Source organism: Solanum lycopersicum, chromosome 2, assembly GCF_036512215.1.
Source record: "Solanum lycopersicum chromosome 2, SLM_r2.1".
Lineage (NCBI taxonomy): Eukaryota > Viridiplantae > Streptophyta > Magnoliopsida > Solanales > Solanaceae > Solanum > Solanum lycopersicum.
This window is the reverse complement of record NC_090801.1, coordinates 25,170,891-25,191,881: the sequence shown is the minus strand read 5'-3', so window position 1 is coordinate 25,191,881 and position 20,991 is coordinate 25,170,891. Positions and strand designations below refer to the sequence as shown.

Sequence of the window (20,991 nt, the reverse complement as noted above, 5' to 3'; positions counted from 1 at the left end):
GAGAAAAGCGGAGCTAGCCGCCTATCAACTCAAAGATGTGTCTCAAGTGTGGTTTGAGAAATGGAGGGATGAAAGACCCTTATGAGAAGGTTCGGTAGATTGGGAAGTGTTCAAAGTGTCTTTTATTGATAGGTTTTCCCCATAGAATTGAGGGAGAGAAATTTGAGGGAATTCATGAACCTTCGTCAAGGGGGGTATGAGTGTGAAGGAGTAGTCTCTCAAATTCACCCCACTCTCTAAGTATGCCCCAACTATGGTAGCCAACTCTAGGGCTAAAATGAATAATTTTTTGATGGGAGTGTCTAGCTTGGTGGAAAAAGAGCGTTGTATGTCAATGCTCCATAATGACGTGGATATCTCTAGGCTCATGCTGTATGCTAAAGAAATTGAGGAGTCCAAGCTTAGGGAGATAAGTAGAGAGGGGAAGATGCCTAGGTCGGATGAACCAATTCAAACCAAGTACAAGAAGAGGTTTTATCATCAAGAGTCTTCCATGGGAACAAGAATAGGGTTTCCAACCAAAATTCCCAAGTAGGTGGCCATGCTTTTTGAGAGGTCTAGGTGTGCTACTTGTGGGAAGCAACACTTGGGTAAGTGTCTTGCCGATACTGATGGTTGATTTGGGTGTGGTAATAGGGGTAATAATATGAGAGATTGCCCTAACCTCAAGGCAAAAGGGAAATAGGTCAACCAAGCTCCTCATGGTGGTCCGGATCCTAATGCTCCCAAGATGAATTGTTTCTATGCACTCGGAACTAAAGGAGAACACTAATCCAGAATAAAGCCCTGTAAGTCTTAATTCATTATGGTTGTCTGTTTTGTCTTTGATGGGTTTGCGCTAAGTGGGGGAGTATGAGTTGAGTAGCAAGGTAGTTGATACCCTTATCTTTTCCTTCTATTCTTACTCAAGCTTGAGACCAAAATCCTTAGTAGTCTGTTATGATTTGGAGTCTTGCATTTGAGTATGAGTTTCATGTCTCCTTAGGTTATGAGATTCATTGCTGATATGATTTTTTGCATGCTCTTTATATTACCATGGTTATATGATTAGATTGATAGTTGACCTATACTTTCCATGCCAATGTGTATCTAGTGATATTTGCTTAATTGCTTCAAGTTGTTGTACTTATCTGTCAATGTGTGATTTCAAGTTATTACACGCTGAGCTTTGAAATGGTATGATAAGCATGTATAATGTTGGAGAAGGTAGTTTCTCCATAAATGGGGAGAAAATGAAGAAATAAGTGTGTGCTTGGAATTGTGGAAATAGTTTCAGATTTGCTTGTGTTTCTTAAAATGTTTAATGATATGAAGTTGGTGTTCCTCGTAAGTTTTTTAGATTGACTATAAATGTTATGAACATGATTTTATGTCTTATGTGCTTCTATTTGAGTCCTTAATGTCCTTAAAGGTGTTTAGTGTCATTCGAGGACGAATGTTTTTCTAAGTGGGGGGAATGTAGGAACCCTCATAATGAACTAGCTTGAAATAGATAATCACAAGTATTTCATGATTTAATAATGTGTCGAAATAGTGAATTTTAATGTTTGAATTCAGTTTGGTGAGTTTTGAAGTCAAACATCAAAGAACGACCAAAACGTTCGGAAACTAGCCTTGTGTGTGCACTAGTGTGTCCTTGTTTGTTGTGCATGATTTTAGGGGTTGCTTTGGAGTCTACAACCAGTGGGGATGACCCTAGTACCTAAAGGGACATACCAAGGGTAAAAACTTTTGAGTAAGACTCTACGGGGACCACCTTAAGGGTCCCCAAGGAGGACCCAAACGTTGGCAAAAGGAAGTTGTCAGACAGCCAAGATGTGGAGACAAGGGCGCGTCGAGCCTGCTACACTTGGTAGACAAACTTTTCTCTGCGAAGCACGGATAACACGGACCTTTCTATCCCAAAATAAATTCGGTAACCAAGATCTAGAGGTGACCCCGCGATGAGTAGCCACTTTCCAGATTTGGTCGCTTCGTTTTTAAGTCAAGTTAGACTTTGGAAAAGGGTCCAATTAGTGTAAGGGTCTTTTGGAAACTTTGGGGATTATTTATGGAAGGTTTTATGTCACATTAAACCCCAATTCAACCATCAATTCAAATCCTCAAGTTCAAAACAAAAATCTATCAAAACCCTTTCTCCAAAATCCTCCATTTTCAACAAGCTTCAATCTCCAAGGAACAAGACCGAATTCTTCGAGTTTCTTCACCAAATCTCGTGGTTTTCTTCATATTAAGGTATGGTAGTTCATACTTGAATCTTATTTCATTCAAGGAGCCATTCCGAAGAGATTTCAAAAAGGATTTTCAAACTTCAACTTCTTTTATCTTTGACTCTAAGCATGGGTCTTTGCATGAAAATGTTTTAATGATTTGAATAATTTGTTTTTAGTATAAGTTGATGATTTAAATGTCAAAACCTCAATGAGCCCATGCACATGCATATTTCCAACTTTTAGCTTATGAAGTGGGTTTAGTGTATATCTAGATATTGTTAGAAATTGTTGAAGTTGAATATATTTATCTTATATTATGATTAGCTACTGCCTTAAACGCTATTTTATGATGAATCATTGGAGAAATTGAGAAAATGAGGTGAAATCTTGGGTGAATGGTAAGTTGGTTACAATGTTTAGTTCCTGTGGTGAAATAAATCTGAGTGGTACCGTCCACCTTTGGTGGCGGTGATTACTTGAAGTACATGATTATATGGTATAAATGTGTATATTGTGATTATGGTCTTGAAGGCATAGTATGTGAAGTGAAATGAACATTATGATGTTTATGCATGATATGTTCTAGGAGATTGAAATATATATATATCTTGATGATTTTATGCCTAAGTGAAGTATATGTTTATGTGAAGCATGCTAGTGTGTGAAATATAATTGATGAAGGTATGAGTATGTTTAGGAGTCAATATTATGAAAAGGGTAATTATGTGAAAGGTGTGATCATATGTACTCACACACACTTTGAATGAATAAATGAATTTAATGAATATGAATGGAGGATTGTAGGGTGGACACTCTTCTTGAGTAGAGATGACGTGTCTAGAACATCCCTACTATTCCTATAGTATGAAAAAGGGGAGTTTTGGGGTGAACACTCTTCGTGATTTGAAATGAAGTGTTTAGTAGCAATATCACTATTCCCAAGAACTTTCTAAGAGATATTGGAGGATGGATACCCTTCGTGAGTTGAGATGTGGTGTTCAATAGTTATCCCTTAACCTATAATAATGAATGTTTAAGACTCCGTGGGAGAATTATGTTTAGCACCAAGAGGATTTGAAGAAGGGGTGGTTACACCTCGTAAGTTGAGATGTTGTATCCAATGTACCTCTTGAGATGAGTACTCCTCGTTAGTAGAGAATGACTTACTTAGAAGCAATCTCTTCATCCTTTAACTATGCGCCCGCATAGGAGTAGCTAATGGAGAATCCATGTAAAGGCTCAAGAATGACCGTACCTTAGGCAAGTGGGGATCCCTCATCCGGTAGGGTTAACACAGGGATTCCATGTCTAGCTCTTATGGTCTATTTTGGTTAAAGCTAGCCCCCACAAAAGAATGTAATGAACTAAGTTTTCTAAAAGGTGTATTACTTAGGATGGTGGTATGAGACGCTATCTATCAATAGCACAAGTAGGCATTTTGAGGGAGTCTTGGTGTGTCCTTAAATGAAGTGTATGAATGGGTCATTATGTGATACAAATAAAGTTATGTCACTTAATATCTAATATTAAGAAAGCATGTTAAGGCTATGTCTTGTATGATGATGTTTATGAATGATGAATGTGGTGTGTCTAGTCTAAGGGAATCCTCAAGGAGCACTTGGTGGGAGTAGTAGTATGAGATGATACATTCACATTGCACTATTTGTAACTTAGGGTTGTCTTGGAGAAGGGTTCTTACGTGAAGTCCTCAAATGCAAGTATGTTCCTCTAGTGTCTTCGATGTTGAGTGTTTTTTAGTTAAGGGTGATGAAGTATGCATATATTTGGTAGTCTTAGGGGTCACTTACATGTGTATTGAAGATATTGTATGGGCGGTTTCTTCATATCTTACCTTTGTGAATCTTAGGGTATTATTGGATAGGGAAAATTCAAGGGAAATGAGTTTATTGTAAAGTGTAGGCTTATGTTGAAAATATGGAAGTTTTATTCTATGTATTAAATGATGTTTTAATTGATGTTTTGTGACTATATTCATGATGGTTTTACTTAAATAGCATGAAAGCTTTATTTCAACTAAAATGCCCTCTTTTGTATGTTTTTGCATAATGTCATATTTAGTACAATGTTTATGATAATTCCATACTTTTCTATACTCTATCAGTATAGTTGGAGGCAAGTGGAAGTTTAGAAGGCAAGGCTTGGGAAGTTGACTCTCTCAAGACACGGTATGTCCTCATATATTCGAGGACATAGTTTATATTTCCTTAGTTCTTCTTTAAGACTTGTATAAGACTTATTATGTATTTTCTTTCAATGTAAAGGGTTGTGATCCTGAGATACTTAAGTTGTGTCTTTTAGTTGGCTTGTGACGATGAGACTTACTCCCTAGTATTTATAAAAACCTTATTATTATTATTGTTCTTGTGAAAAGTTATAATTCCGCACTGCTTTTCATATCTTATGTAATGAATGATAGCTAAAAGACATGTATAAGACCTCCGAAGAGTCAAGTACGCCTTGTGACGACTCAAGAATGCTCCCTTCTTCTAGGGTGTACTTGTGGGTCGTTACAGACGGCAATCACAAAAAAATCGAGAGATTGAGAAACGTTTAAATTAAAAAAAATCTATTTTTAAATTAATTTTAACCAATTGAGTAAAAAAAAGGAAAACAAACTGACATAAAAAAATTAGAGGGAGAGAGAAAACGTTTGAAAATAAAATAAAATCTTGTTTTTGATTTAATTACAACTGATTGAGTAAAAAAAGGAAATCATGTATTGTTATTTTATTTTGAATCCCCTAAATTTATGACATTGTTAATTATCCTTTTTAATTTTATTTTTGAATTTCCTTAACTCATGCTACTTAATAATCATCTATAATTAATTCAAATTTAATTAACAATCATCTTTTCAAATTTCTTACATTTTTTTCCATCATAATTTTTTTAAAAATTTTTTTAGAACAAATATTTTCAATTATTAAACAACTTTTTTCTTAATAATTTGTTATAACTTGAAATTTTTTAGTGTTATAAGTTGAAAGTTTAATTCTTCTTCTATAACTTGAAAATATTACTATAATATATGTCATATATAAAATTTTCACATTATTGTTTACATTAATTAACTTTTTGTTTGATTTTATTTTATTTAATAAAATTTCCAAAAGAAAATCATTTCTTTTTTTTTTATGTTCAAATTAAAATATTTGCTTTTTTATTTATTGTTTATTTTGTTAGTTGTGTTGAAAATATAAGAGTTATTTTCCTTAAAATCCCTTTGGTTTATTTCCTTTCAAAAAAGGAAAAAATGAAGTTTTATTTACTTAATTATTATTTTCAAAGTTAGTCAAATGTTTTTGTCAAGTTGTTGGTTAACCACAAGTTAGCGGACATCTCAGAAGCATTACCATCTCGAAAGGTAAATTTAACCTTGAATCCCTTTTATTTTCAATTGATTTTAGTCTGTATAATTTTTTTGGAAAATATTATAAGTTTTCTTAGTTTATTTCAAAAATTAAGTGGCGATTCTATTTGAAAAATTGATTTCTCTTCAAGTCATAAGTTTAGTCGATTTTTTTTAAATAAGTCCATTTCTTTTATTTTTCGAGTAAAACACAATGGATATTGAAACGTGCCTTTTAATTTAGACACAATAATATTGTAGCAATAAAGATCTTACAACATAAAAATCATAAATGGGTGTTTATGTGAAGAACGAGTCTAATACAAATAAGAAAATTGATATATTGTGTGTGTGTGTGTGTGTGTGTGTGTGTTTGTGTGTGTGTGTATGTGTGTTTAACAACCCATTTAGTCGGTTTGAGCAGTAGAATTATTTTTGATAAATACTTACTGGGTCGACGGACCACGCGACGGATCGTCATGGTCACGACGGACCGTCATGGACTCCATCGTCCCATACTTGTGCAATTTCTTCTGCTGCTCTATTCACCACCCTCGACGGCAGATATGACGAACCGTCATAGGCATAACGGTCCGTCGAGCATCTTCGTTCCAAAACACTTCAACTCTTGGAATCTGGGTACTGGGACTACTTCTTTGAACTTCATGACGAACCTGCAAGACGGACCGTCATAGATACGACGGACCGTCATAGATACGACGGACCGTCACAAGCTGCGTAACCCCACACTTGGTCGGACTTCCGCTAAATTTTTTTATGGGTGTTTTGGACTATTCATAATTATAATTATGAAATTAGTGGGGTAATTTGAATAACTTATTAAGTTGGTGGTTAAAGAAGATAATAGTGAAATAAATAGTGGGTTACTTTTTTTTTTTATATATAATTGATTATATGATAATTAGGGTAAAAGGAATCTGTAGAATAAAATAAAAAGAGCAGAAGAGGAGAACGAAAGAGAGAGTGTGAACGAAAGAAGAAAGCAAGTGACTTAGACTTCAGATTGAAAAGGTTCAGAGGCACTGAGGAAGGCAAAGGCATTGGAGAGGTAGCTTGCTTGATTTCGATTCTTCGGTGGATGTAGGTTATGGTTTATTTCTATGTGATAGATAAAATCTAAATAGCGATCGATATGTATTGAGTGATATTGTAAAGTCTTCTATGTACTTGATTGTGTAGTTGTATGTTTTGATCGTGTGGTTTGTGGTTGGCCTAAAATTATGAGACTATTGAATTTCTAATCTTGAATCCTCTCTATTAAAATGACGTCTTGAATAAAGAAGGCTTGATGAATTAAATAATGAGATAATTGGATCGGAGTGTCACGTTCCGACATGGTATTATGGGATCGGAGTGTCATGTTCCGACACGGTATATGGGATCGGAGTGTCACGTTCCAACACGATAACATTAAAGGAAAGGAATCTTGAATTATCTTAAAATACTCAAATTCAAAGAACCTATTTCCCAAATGAGTATGGTTTGGAGGCATGAGTCCTCATAGGTGTGCTTGATGTTGTGATTGATGGTGTACCTATTATGGTGTTGTTGTAAATGGTTCATGTGTTTGTTGCTTGCCACCTGTTAAGTATTGTAGTTGATTTTATATTATTATTCAATATATTTTTTTTTCTATTTTGAGTTGGCCGATGATACCTACTCAGTACGTGTTCCTTGTACTGACCCCTACTTGTATTTTCTTCTTTGTTATTTTGTGGAGTGCAGCAAGTGTACCATCGACTTCGACTCGCCCTCAGCTCTAGCCAGTCTTTAGCACATCAGAGTTTGGGGTGAGCTATTATTCCTAGCTCGTGCTGGATTCTCTCCTTCACGTCTTTATGTCTTTGAATTTCGGACATGGACCATCTTTTTACTTATTTTGGTTTCTTAAATACTCTTAAACTTGGTAATTTGAGGATAGATGTTCTTGATGTGATGACTTCCAGATTTTGGGGATAATAAGTGTAAAACATTAGAAGCTTATTTACTTGGTTACATTAATAAGTTTTGGAGCTTCCGTATTATTTATATTATTTATAGTTGAACTATTGGTATATGTTGGGGTTTAGATGTGTTGGTTCGCCCACCTAAGGAGGTAAGTGTGGGTGCCATTCACGACCCGTTTTGGGTCGTGACAAACTTGGTATCAGAGCATTAGGTTCGTTGGTCTCATCACATAAGAACAAGTCTAGTAGAGTCTTGAGGGACGGTATGGGGACGCCTTTACTTTCCTTTGAGAGGCTATAGGACTTTAGGAAAACTCCATTATTTCTTTCTCTCGTGCTATTACATGGATCCAATTGGTATCTAGGTGATACAAATTGGTATCTGACATCCTCACTCTATTTTGCAGATAGTTAGAACTAGAGCAACAACTGTGCCAACACCAACACCGGCAAGACAGGGTGCGTCTGAGCCAACCATTGAGGTTGTAACTCGAGGAGGAGCAGTGGCAAGAGGCCTTGGTAGAGGTCGTAGGAGAGAGGACAGACACCTGGTCCAGCGAGGAATAGAGCAGTGACTCCTCCACCGACTGATGGGGTAGTAAGAGAGGGTGAGGAAGGGGAAAATGAGCAAGTTAAAGATGAGGACTTACCACCCCAGCCTTTGCCAGAGATGATTAATCAGGTTCTTGCTTATCTTAGCGGGTTATCTGATTAGGGCCAGATATCTCCAGTGTTTTCTGCACCAGCACCTCAGGTTCCGGGAGTACAACATGCAGCTGTTGTGGCTCCCCACATGGATGCATCATTGGAAGTAGGCACATTTCCTCGATTGACTACAGAGTCTATAATGACAGGTGATCAACATGAACGTTTCATTAAGTTCTTAAAGTTGAAACCTCCAGTCTTCAAGGGTGCTGAATCTGAAGATGCCTATGATTTTCTGGTTGATTGTCATGAGCTGCTACATAAGATGGACATAGTAGAACGATTCGGTGTTGAGTTTGTGACCTATCAGTTTCAAGGGGATTCCAAAATGTGGTGGCGATCGTATGTTGAGTGTCAACCAGCACAGGCACCACCCATGACTTGGGCATCATTTTCTAGCTTATTTATGGAGAAGTATATACCCCGGACTTTGAGTGATAGAAGGAGAGATGAGTTCCTGAGCCTAGAGCAAGGAAGGATGTCCGTTGTTGCTTATGAGGACAAATTTCGTGCACTATCCAGGTATGCCACTATGCTTTGCTTCAGTCCACGAGAGCGGATTCGCTGCTTTGTGAAAGGATTGAGATAAGATTTGCAGATCCCAGCCTTACAGGTAGCTGCTGCAGCAAAATCCTTTCAGGAAGTGATTGATTTTGTGATAGAGGTAGAGGGGGTGAAGCCAGACAACTTCACCATGGCATCGACATTTAAGAAGTTCCATAAGGGAGGTGAATTTAATGGTTCTTACTCCAGAGGGTAGAGTTCAGGAGGTTGCCTAGCCCGTCCTATTCAGTCTTCACTGCAGGCTTTAGCGGGGGGTCCATCGCAGACCAGTCTGCCTTTTTCTTGGTTTGGAGGTTATCCCTAGACTTCGTCATTCTCACAGAGACCTATGCTTGACTCCAGAAATTGTTATGGATGTGGAGAGACTGGACATATTAGGAAATATTGTCCAAAACAGAGTTACAGACCCCCAATAGTTAGAGGTAGAGGTGGTCATGGTAGAGGCCGCTATTATGGAGGACGTGGTGGCCAAGGTAATGGTGCTCACCTAATCAGTCGGGGTGGCGGGCAAGTTGGAACTACTGCAGCACAACTTGGTAGGGGCAATGGACAGACAGGCGATAGGGCCCATTGTTATGCTTTCCCCGGAAGGTCTGAAGTAGAGACATCTGATGTTGTTATCCCAGGTACTCTTTTGGTCTGTGATTGCATGGCTTCTGTATTATTTGATCCTGGATCCACATTTTCATATGTATCTTCCTCATTTGCTACTGGTCTTGATTTATATTGTGATTGACTTGACATGCCTATTCGTGTCTCTTCTCCTGTGGGTGAGTCTGTGATAGTTGAGAAGGTGTTTAGGTCTTGCGTTGTGACTTTTGTGGGGAACGATACTTATGTAGATTTTATTATTCTAGAGATGGTTAATTTTGATGTAATTCTGGGTATGACTTGGCTTTCTCCAAATTTTGCAATCTTAGATTGTAATGCTAAAACTGTGACATTGGCCAAGCCTGGGACAAATCCGCTAGTGTGGAAGGGTAACTATATTTCCACTCCACTTCGTATTATCTCTTTTCGTCGTGCTAGGAGGATGGTGAGTAAGGGTTGTTTAACTTTCTTGGCACATCTCAGGGATGATACTTCTAAAGTACCTTCGATCAAGTCTGTTTCGATAGTCCGTGAGTTTCTGGATGTGTTTCCTGCAGACCTTCCTGGTATGCCACCGGATTGGGATATTGATTTTTGTATTGATTTGGAGTCGGGTACTCGCCCCATTTCCATTCCCCCTCATAGAATGTCTTCAGCTGAGTTAAGGGAGTTGAAGGCCCAACTTCAGGAATTGTTAGGTAAAGGCTTTATTAGACCGAGTGCATCCCCATGGGGTGCCCCTGTTTTATTTGTGAAGAAGAAAGATGGAAGTTTTCGAATGTGCATAGACTATAGGCAGCTGAATAAGGTAACTATTAAGAACAAGTATCCCATTCCTCGCATTGATGATTTGTTCGATCAGTTACAAGGTGCTTGTGTCTTCTCTAAAATTGATTTGAGGTCTGGTTATCACCAATTGAAAATACAGGCAGCAGATGTTCCAAAGACTGCTTTTCGAACCAGGTATGGGCATTATGAATTCTTAGTAATGTCTTTTGGGCTTACGAATGCCCCTGCTGCTTTCATGAGCCTGATGAACGGGATTTTTATGCCATATCTGGACCTCTTTGTTATTGTATTTATTGATAATATACTGATATACTCAAAGAGCAGGAAAGAACATGAGGAGCATTTGGGAATTGTATTGGAGTTGTTGAGGAAGAAAAGGCTTTATGCCAAATTCTCCAAGTGTGAGTTTTGGCTAGATTCAGTGTCCTTCTTGGGCCACGTGGTTTCTAAGGATGGAGTGATGGTGGATCCTTCTAAGATTGAAGCAGTGAAGAGTTGGGTAAGACCTACTAATGTTTCAGAGGTAAGGAGCTTTGTTGGTTTAGCTAGCTACTATCGTCGATTTGTCAAGGAATTTTCTTCTATTGCTTCCCAGCTGACAAATTTGACTAAGCATAATGTTCCATTTGTATGGTCGGACAAATGTGAAGAAAGCTTCCAAAAACTCAAGATCTTGTTGACTACTGCACCAATTCTTACCTTGCCAGTGGAAGGTAAGAATTTTATTGTTTATTGTAATGCATCTTATTCTGGTTTGGGTGCAGTGCTAATGCAGGAGAGGAATGTAGTTGCTTATGCTTCGAGGCAATTAAAAGTGCATGAACGTAACTATCCGACCCATGATTTGGAGTTGGCTGCAGTTGTATTTGCATTAAAGCAATGGAGACATTACCTATATGGGGTTAAGTGTGAAGTTTATACAGATCATCGTAGTTTACAGTATGTCTTTACTCAGAAAGATTTGAATTGGAGGCAGAGGAGGTGGATGGAACTATTGAAGGACTATGATATTACTATTTTGTATCACCTAGGAAGAGCTAATGTTGTGGCAGATGCCTTAAGTAGAAAAGCAAGGAGCATGGGTAGTTTAGCCCACTTACAGGTTTCTAGACGCCCATTGGCTAGAGAGGTTCAGACTTTGGCTAATGACTTTATGAGGCTGGGAGTACTAGAGAAAGAAGGATTTTTGTCCTGTGTGGAGGCAAGATCTTCTTTTCTTGACAAGATTAAGGGAAAGCAGTTTGCTGATAAGAAGTTGAGCCGAATTCGAGATATAATATTGCGAGGAGAGGCTAAAGAGGCAATAATTGATGAGGAAGGCGTTTTGAGAAATAAGGGAAGAGTATGTGTGCCCCGTGTTGATGATTTGATTCACACTATTCTTACAGAGGCTCATAGTTCAAGGTATTCTATACATCCTGGTGCAACAAAGATGTATCGTGACCTAAGGCAACATTTTTGGTGGAGTAGAATGAAGCGTGACATTGTTGATTTTGTTGCCCAATGCCCGAATTGTCAGTAGGTAAAGTATGAACACCAGAGGCCTGGAGGGGCACTTCAGAGAATGCCCATTCCTGAATGGAAGTGGGAAAGAATTGCAATAGATTTCGTGGTTGGTCTTCCAAAGACATTGGGTAAGTTCGATTCTATTTGGGTAATTTTTGACAGGTTAACTAAGTCTGCTCACTTCATTCCGATCAAGATGACATACAATGCAGAGATGTTAGCCAAACTCTATATCTCAGAAATTGTTCGATTACATGGAGTTTCACTTTCCATTATATCAGATAGAGGTACGCAATTTACTTCTAAGTTTTGGAGAACATTACATGCTGAATTAGGGACTAGGTTGGATCTTAGTACGGCATTTAACCCTCAGACCGATGGTCTGTCTGAGCGAACGATTCAGGTGTTGGAGGATATGCTTCGTGCATGTGTGATAGAATTTGGTGGTCCTTGGGATAAATTCTTACCCTTAGCAGAGTTTTCATACAATAATAGCTATCACTCAAGTATTGATATGGCCCCATTTGAGGCACTGTATAGGAGGAGATGTAGTTCTCCCATTGGTTGGTTTGATACATTTGAGGTGAGACCTTGGGGTACCGATCTTTTGAGGGAATCGTTAGATAAAGTAAAATTCATTCAGGAGAAGCTTCTAGCAGCTCAGAGTAGGCAGAAAGAATATGCAGACCGAAAGGTTAGGGACTTGGATTTTATGGAGGGTTAACAAGTCTTGCTGAAGGTTTCACCCATGAAGGGTGTGATGCGGTTTGGTAAGCGAGGTAAGCTTAGTCCGAGGTATATTGGTCCATTTGAAGTTCTGAAGCGCGTGGGGGATGTGGCCTATGAATTGGCATTACCTCCAGGGTTGTCAGGACTGCACCCGGTATTTCATGTGTCTATGCTGAAAAAATACCATGGTGATGGAAATTATATTATCCGTTGGGATTCAATTCTTCTTGATAAGAATCTGTCTTATGAAGAAGAGCCTATTTCTATTCTAGATAGGGAGGTCCGCAAGTTGAGATCAAAGGAGATTGCAGCTATCAAGGTTCAATGGAAGGATCAGCCAGTTGAAGAGTCCACATGGGAGAGTGAGGTCGATATGAAAGAAAGATATCCACGTCTTTTTACAAATTCAGGTACTCTTTCTCGTCCTCCCCTCTTCTTCCTGTGATCGTTCGAGGACGAACGATGGGTAGATTGGTATCTATTGTAACAACCCATTTAGTCGGTTTGAGCAGTAGAATTATTTTTGATAAATACTTACTGGGTCGACGGACCACGCGACGGATCGTCATGGTCACGATGGACCGTCATGGACTCCTCCGTCCCATACTTGCGCAATTTCTTCTGCAGCTCTCTTCACCACCCTCGACGGCAGGTATAACGAACCATCATAGGCACAATGGTCCGTCGAGCGTCTTCGTTCCAAAACACTTCAACTCTTTGAATCTGGGTACTGGGACTACTTCTCTGAACTTTGTGACGAACCTGCAGGACGGACCGTCATAGATACGACGGACCGTCACAAGCTGTGTAACCCCACACTTGGTCGGACTTCTGCTAAATTTTTTATAGGTGTTTTGGACTATTCATAATTATAATTATGAAATTAGTGGGGTAATTTTAACAACTTATTTAGTTGGTGGTTAAAGAATATAATAGTGAAATAAATAGTGGGTTACTTTTATCATTTTTTTATATAATTGATTATATGATAATTAGGGTAAAAGGAATCTGTAGAAGAAAAATAAAAAGAGCAGAAAAAGAGAACGAAAGAGAGAGCGTGAACGAAAGAAGAAAGCAAGCGACTTAGACTTCAGATTGAAAAGGTTCATAGGCATTGAGGAGGGCAAAGGCATTGGAGAGGTAGCTTTCTTGATTTTGATTCTTCGGTGGAGGTAGGTTATGGTTTATTTCTATGTGATAGATAAACTCTAAATAGCGATCGATATGTATTGAGTGATATTGTAAAGTCTTCTATGTACTTGATTGTGTAGTTGTATGTTTTGATCGTGTGGTTTGTGGTTGGCCTAAAATTATGAGACTGTTGAATTTCTAATCTTGAATCCTCTCTATTAAAATGACGCCTTGAATAAAGAAGGCTTGATGAAATAAATAATGAGATAATTGGATCAGAGTGTCACTTTCCGACACGGTATTATGGGATCGGAGTGTCATGTTCTGACATGGTATATGGGATCGGAGTGTCACATTCCGACACGATAACATTAAAGGAAAGGAATCTTGAATTATCTTAATATACTCAAATTCAAAGAACCTATTTGCCAAATGAGTATGGTGTGGAGGCATGAGTCCTCATAGGTGTTCTTGATGTTGTGATTGATGGTGTACCTATTATGGTGTTGTTGTAAATGGTTCATGTGTTTGTTGCTTGCCACCTGTTAAGTATTGTAGTTGATTTTATATTATTATTCAATATATATTATTTTCTATTTTGAGTTGACCGATGATACCTACTCAGTACGTGTTCCTTGTATTGACCCCTACTTGTATTTTCTTCTTTATTATTTTGTGGAGTGCAGCAAGTGTGCCATCGACTTCGACTCGCCCGCAGCTCTAGCCAGTCTTCAGCACATCAGAGTTCGGGGTGAGCTATTATTCCTAGCTCGTGCTGGATTCTCTCCTTCACGTCTTGATGTCTTTGAATTTCGGACATGGACCATCTTTTTACTTATTTTGGTTTCTTAAATACTCTTAGACTTGGTAATTTGAGGATAGATGTTCTTGATGTGATGACTTCCAGATTTTGGGGATAATAAGTGTAAAACTTTAGAAGCTTATTTACTTGGTTACATTAATAAGTTATGGAGCTTCCGCATTATTTATATTATTTATAGTTGAACTATTGGTATATGTTGGGGTTTAGATGTGTTTGTTCGCCCACCTAAGGAGGTAAGTGTGGGTGTCATTCACGACCCGTTTTGGGTCGTGACTCTGTGTGTGTGTGTGTGTGCGCGCGCGTGCGTGTGTGCGCGTGCGTGCGTGCGCGTGCGTGCGTGCGCGTGCGTGCGTGTGCGTGTGTGAAAAAAGAAAAAACAAATAAATATTTGTATCTTCTAATCTTCATATGATTTTAAAAGAAGTTGATTGTGTCATCTTTAGGACTTAAGGATTTCTAAATGTCGTCTAATTGTTTAGAGAAACAGTAAGAAGGGTAGTAAATAACCTTCAAGTTATGAATTGGAAGAAAACGATAAAAACTACAATGGTCATTTGTATTTTTTATATGCTTCCGTTTGGCTTGATATATTTTTTAATATGACGACAATTTTTTGAAGACACTGAGTTAGTTTCCCTTCTTAAAGGGCACATGAATTTTGTTAGTTTACTTTCGAATTTCAATTTTTATTATATTTTGGTGGTTACCAGGATTTGAATATAGAGAAACGATAACTTTTTTTAAAAAAACAAAATTTTAATCTTCTAAAACAATAACTTTTTTTGTTCTTTATTAAAAAATTTAAATTAACTCAATTTAATTAATTTTAAATTTTAAATTTTAAAATCAGAGATTGTTATGGTGCTAACACTAGTCACTTTTTTCAAATGTTAAGCCTCATTTATTTCCTTTTACAATCTCAAATCAAATTTCAAATTTCAAAATTGTGTTTATATGATCCCTATTTTTAAAATTAACCACCTACATATAATCTTTGTGATTTTACTTTCTCTTAAATTACTTTTTCTCTATTCAATCATTTCTGATTTTATTTCAATACATGAAATTTCAAATTTTAAATTAAAAAATAGTGACTCGTTTTAGGAAAAAGAAACATAAGATTAATTAAATGGTGATTTTATCATGTTAACTTTAGATACAAATTTTAAGACATTAATTATATTTTCTTTAATCATGCATAGAATTGAGGGTCTGCAGTGATTGGTTAATGAGCAGTTTTAAAATTGTTTTTGTTATGAAACTATAATATAAAATTAGAAGAAGACGAAAGTAGGGAGAAGAGAAGAGACTTTTTATTTCTCTTGAAGTATATTTAGGAGTCATAGATCTTTCACAAATCTTATTTACAATGAAGGAAAACCCTTTATTTATAGAGAAAACCTTACTTGGTCCCAAAGTAGGATTCATAACCATATCCTACAAGGACTCCATATAATTAGACATTCACTATAATACAAATTGTTTATAACACTCCCCCTTGAATGTCGGTAGATTATGTGCCTCGTTAAAACCTTACTATATAAAACCCAGTGGGAAAAAATCTAGTGGAGGAAAAAGAGTATACATATCTAATAATACGCATTATAGATGCCTCATTAAAAACCTTACAAGGAAAACTTAGTGGGACAAAACCTTGTGAGGAAAAAAAAGTACATCGCGTATTAACTCCCCCTAGTGACAACATCAATTCAGAGACTAGAATCTTCGTTTTCCAAGATTGTGTATCATCTTCTTGAAAGTTGTAGTTAGTAGAGACATGGTGAATAAATCAACTATAGTATTACTTGAACAGACCTCTTACATGAGATATCACCATTCTTGGGAGCTCATTAGTGTAGAATAATCTTGACGAAATATGATTTCTTCTATCTGCTTTTATGAATCTTCCCTTCAAGATCAAATATTTCCGCAAGTTCATTCCTTTAACTTCTTTAAGCAAATAATCTATTGCCTTTTGAAAACTCTTCAAGAGTTTCAATTCTAGTTATCAACTTGCATAACAATATTTGTATATGCTTCATGCATTTTAAATCAATTTATTCCTTATGAGGATGATAAACAAGTTTTTCAAAAACATGTATATGCTTTAGATTTTGAACCCATTGGATATTTAATTTTGTCAAGTAACAACATTCAATATTAGATGTATGACATCTTTTCTACTGCCTAGATTGCAAGTCAAATAAGTTTTACGCTTACCAAGATGCATCATTTCACTTTTCACTTGATAATTATTTCTACACAAGCATGCTTTAATAGATGTAGAATTCATATCCTCATACTCTTTTACAGTATTGTGCGCTATTGTATCAAAGATATCATCAGCAATATACCATTTTGCGTTGATTCACAATACGACAAAACTTATTGAGATCTCATCACTTCATTATTTAAGATAGCTACCCCTCTCATGAGGTTTTATAAAGTGTTGTCGTAGGATCTCCAATAGCACATTGTATCCTTATTATGATCATTTTGATTCTTTGATCCTCCACCTTTTTCAAGAATTATTTTATTTAGAATTGATTAGTCTATCATGCTTCATGTATGTCATTGACTTTATCCTTGAGGGACATTCAATAGGAGTATTACAACTTTTGTGTTGCTTCTAATCTTCCCCTTATGTTAGACAACCTAACATATATCTCAATCTTTTGGAGAATCTATATTTGTGTATCATAGTATATTCATTAATCATATATTGCACATCAAAATTATCAGATGAAAACTATTTGGTTCCTGACCACAAACCAATTAATAGAATAATTGATCATAATTTATTGGTTTGATTCATACAATTATGTTTGTATGTAATATCATATTTCAGATCAACGTATGAAACTTTATTTTCATAAGCAATGATTCACTATATGAGACATTTAATGTCACATCATCTTATATATTTATCAATATTATCAAGATGAATTATCTTGATTTCGTATTCTGAAAGTTGTGCTTTCAGCTCAATTATCTTGCACAAACAATTTTGCGAATGTCAAACTGCAAGTTGACAACAAACACACATGTGATTATCTTATTGATGCATCTTTTTATCATATCACATGATAGGTTAACGGGCCCATATTCACCTTTTATACTTTTCAGAATTTAGGGATTTAGTCCCAACTTTAGTTGATCCGAGAACAAGCAAGGTAAAGAATTCTAGAAGAATCTTCTAGTTTTTTTAATGTATGTCCATTACTCAGTATGCACATCTTTGGGATGACCAAATTATTCATGCCAACTAATAAAATTATTAGTGCTCGTAAACTCCAAGTTTACTACGTCATGTGCCTTTTGCTTTAGTAAATTTCTGATTTTATTACTCCAAGAGTAATTTTCAGATTTATTTCTTCTCAATTATGTTACCCTTTAAGTGAGTCGTGATCCCATCATTGAATGAACTAATCTGAAGAAAATTATGCATGTAAACATATTATTTGTGCCAACATTTTTGCAAACATCAAGTTACGACATAATAATAGACACATATGAGACCATATAGAAGAAACATTTGTTAGAACCATAAATTATCTAAACGATCCACTTGGTGGATGACTAGGTCCACAAATCTCTGTATACGTTCCTAGAACGCAGAAAATTCAATCCCAACTTTTGTTTATGGTGGTCTCACAATTAGCTTGCCTTGCTAACAAGTAGCATAAGAAAATTCACCATTTAAAAGAATTTTTAGTTTCTTCCATGAAAGTCCATTTTAATTTTTCGTAATTCGTCTAAACATTATAGACTAACGATGTCCCAGACAATCGTGTCAAACTAAGAAAATACTTAAATTAGTAAACTTCTTATTTACCATAGAATATGCCTCAATTACATTAATTATTATCCAATACAAGCCTGAAGATAAAACATGACACTTCTATAATACATGTTTTATTCTAGACATTCTTGGTAATACCACATCATTGACCAAGGTTGGAATCTTTCTCATGCTAGCATGATGACTTACACCTCATTCCCTTTAAAGAATGGATCCATATTTTAGCATTTATCAAAAGTTCTCATTCCTCATGAATGGAACACAAACATGTGAGCTTATCAAATTATGATAGCTAGTACCTCATTCCATATTTATGTGCATTATTCAATCACTTGTCTTCTTTCAGACATATTATGCACTAATACAACATTCACTTTTGTAATGGAGTAAATTCAGTAAATTTCATGACTCTTCATCTAAAACAAATTAATTTTTATTTAGTCATTACTATATCATCAATATGGTGCATTAAGACTCAAATTCAATGTCTTATCCACATAAAAGTGTCTTAGGTCATAAATCGACGGGTCTTGAACCCAATATCTTATCATCATAGTGCATCAGGAGTTTAATCCAATGTCTTACCCTCTTTGTGCGATTAGACATAAATCCATCGTCTTATTCTTTTGGTGCGATAAAACTTTAATCTATCATCTTACCCACAATGAGGCTCAACCTCAAGCCTTCAGAATAATTTAATTTTATCACTTTTGATGATCATTAATATGATTGTATATTATAATTACACATAAAACTGAGAATAATGATTTCATATAATCAACACTAGCAGTTAATAGATATAGTTTAATATATCACGTACCTCATGTAGAGATTGAAAACATATCTTTCACTGAATTGTGCTTATTTAATTATTAAAATAAATTAAGGAATTCTCTTCCCAGTCGGTTACAATTAAACGTATAGAAAGTCGACAAGTCTCTTTAAATACTTACTTTAGATGGTACCTACAAATCTGTTACATAAATAATTATAATGTAAAGATAAACCACACCTTGAAGATATAAGAACATTATTACATAACTTATGCAAGATCTATTTGCACTTTTTCCGTCTTCTTTATAATTCTTTAAGAATAGAACAATCGTGCTGATAACGTGTTATGAAACTATATAAAATTAGAAGAAGAAGAAAGTAGGGAGAAGAAAAAATACTTTTTATTTCTCTTGAAGTATATTCAGGATTCATATATCTTTCACAAATCTTATTTACAATGAAGGAAAATCCTTTATTTATAGGGAAAACCTTATTTTGTCCCCAAGTATGATTCCTAACCATATCCGACAAGGAGTCCACATAATTAGACATTCACTATAATACAAATTGTTTATAACAGTTTTCTATTTTATGCATTTATTAAGTAATTTAAAATTAATGCAGGAAACTCTTTTAAATATTTACTTAGGTTATTGGTAAGTGTAGTAAACAGTTGTTCATTGTGTATAGGTTTGAAATTGAACTTTCTCTTTAACAAACAATATTAAATCTAGTTCTAATAAATTTTCTCTTTGAAAAAACATTATATCTTTTCTTGGTATGATAATGCTTAAGAAAAATGGGGAATGGAGATTTCACGTGGCTAAAAATTTAAGTTGATTTTGAGATTGGCCCTCGAGTGCAAAGGCAGAAGGGAGCTTGACTGCAAGACCCACCCGTCGAGCAGGGACGAAAGTCGGCCTTAGTGATCTGACGGTGCCGAGTGGAAGGGCCGTCGCTCAACGGATAGGGGCCTCAACGATCCCGGTGGCGATGTCCAAAGCGTGACATAAAAGTCGTTTCAGGTTCAAGGGCTAAAGCTTCTCTTTGGAGAATCCCTTCGCTACACTCGACTTAAGGGCACCTACGAACTCACTCATAAGGAAACTCATCAAGTAGGTCTTTCGAGTCTTTCAAGTACTGGCGAAGAAGCCGTTGCGCGCTAGCAGTTACTCTTCAGAGATATGGAACTCCAAGCCGATCAACAGGGCTGGGAGGTATGAGTTGATCGGATGCAGGGAAGCCCCCCCGAAAACTCCGACAAAAGAGATTGAATGCTAGGTTAGTTCACTTATTTTGGGCATCATCTTACGTCATTCGTTAAAGCGCTTTCTATAAGCCTTTAATTTAAGGACATTTTAAAGAAGAGAAAAAGTTCCGCCTTGTGTTAGTTTTTATTTATTCTTTCTAATTATTTTTATTCTTTTCTTATGCTATTTATTTTTAAAAATATATTTTTTTCAAAAATAAAAATAAAATGTGATTTCATATAAATAAAATATTCACCTGAAATGCATGTATAGTTTGATATAATATATTGGTTATTTAGGGTAAATTGAATTATTCTTATAATTTTGCATATCAGTTAAATAATGCTTTAAAATTATATGAAGTTTATAATATTATGAAATATATCACTTTAACTTTTAAAATGCTTAAAAAATTTTATTTTATTTTTTAATTGTAATATATTATTTAAATTAACTATATATAATTAATTTTAATAATATAGAAATTTGATAAATTATGTGGTGCAAACAAGTGACACTCTTTGCTTCTCCTAATATATATAGATAGATCATAATTATGATTATTATAGATTATAGGTTTCTTTCAAAAAAATTCTTAAAGCAATAAAAACTTTATCTACTAAAAATGCCTTCAACTACAGTTTGAATAAAGAGGGTAAATAACGATTTAGAGAATCATGTTGATTCACTCAAAAGGAAAACAAATACTATAACATCGCAAAAGATCAACATAGAATTAAGAAAAAAATATACAATTTAATATTTAATAAAAAAATA

The 20,991-nt window shown here is 35.7% G+C and overlaps 1 protein-coding gene across 1 annotated transcript; it reads left to right on the top strand.

The window, feature by feature from the left end:
• Positions 1-8,661: 8,661 nt before the first annotated feature.
• Positions 8,662-12,879, top strand: LOC138341955 (uncharacterized). Its single transcript, XM_069294137.1, has 6 exons — positions 8,662-8,777; positions 9,240-9,445; positions 9,740-10,218; positions 10,273-10,373; positions 11,868-12,108; positions 12,481-12,879. The coding sequence occupies exons 1-6, from the start codon at positions 8,662-8,664 to the stop codon at positions 12,877-12,879; spliced, it is 1,542 nt and encodes a 513-aa protein (XP_069150238.1).
• The last annotated feature ends 8,112 nt before the right edge of the window (positions 12,880-20,991 follow it).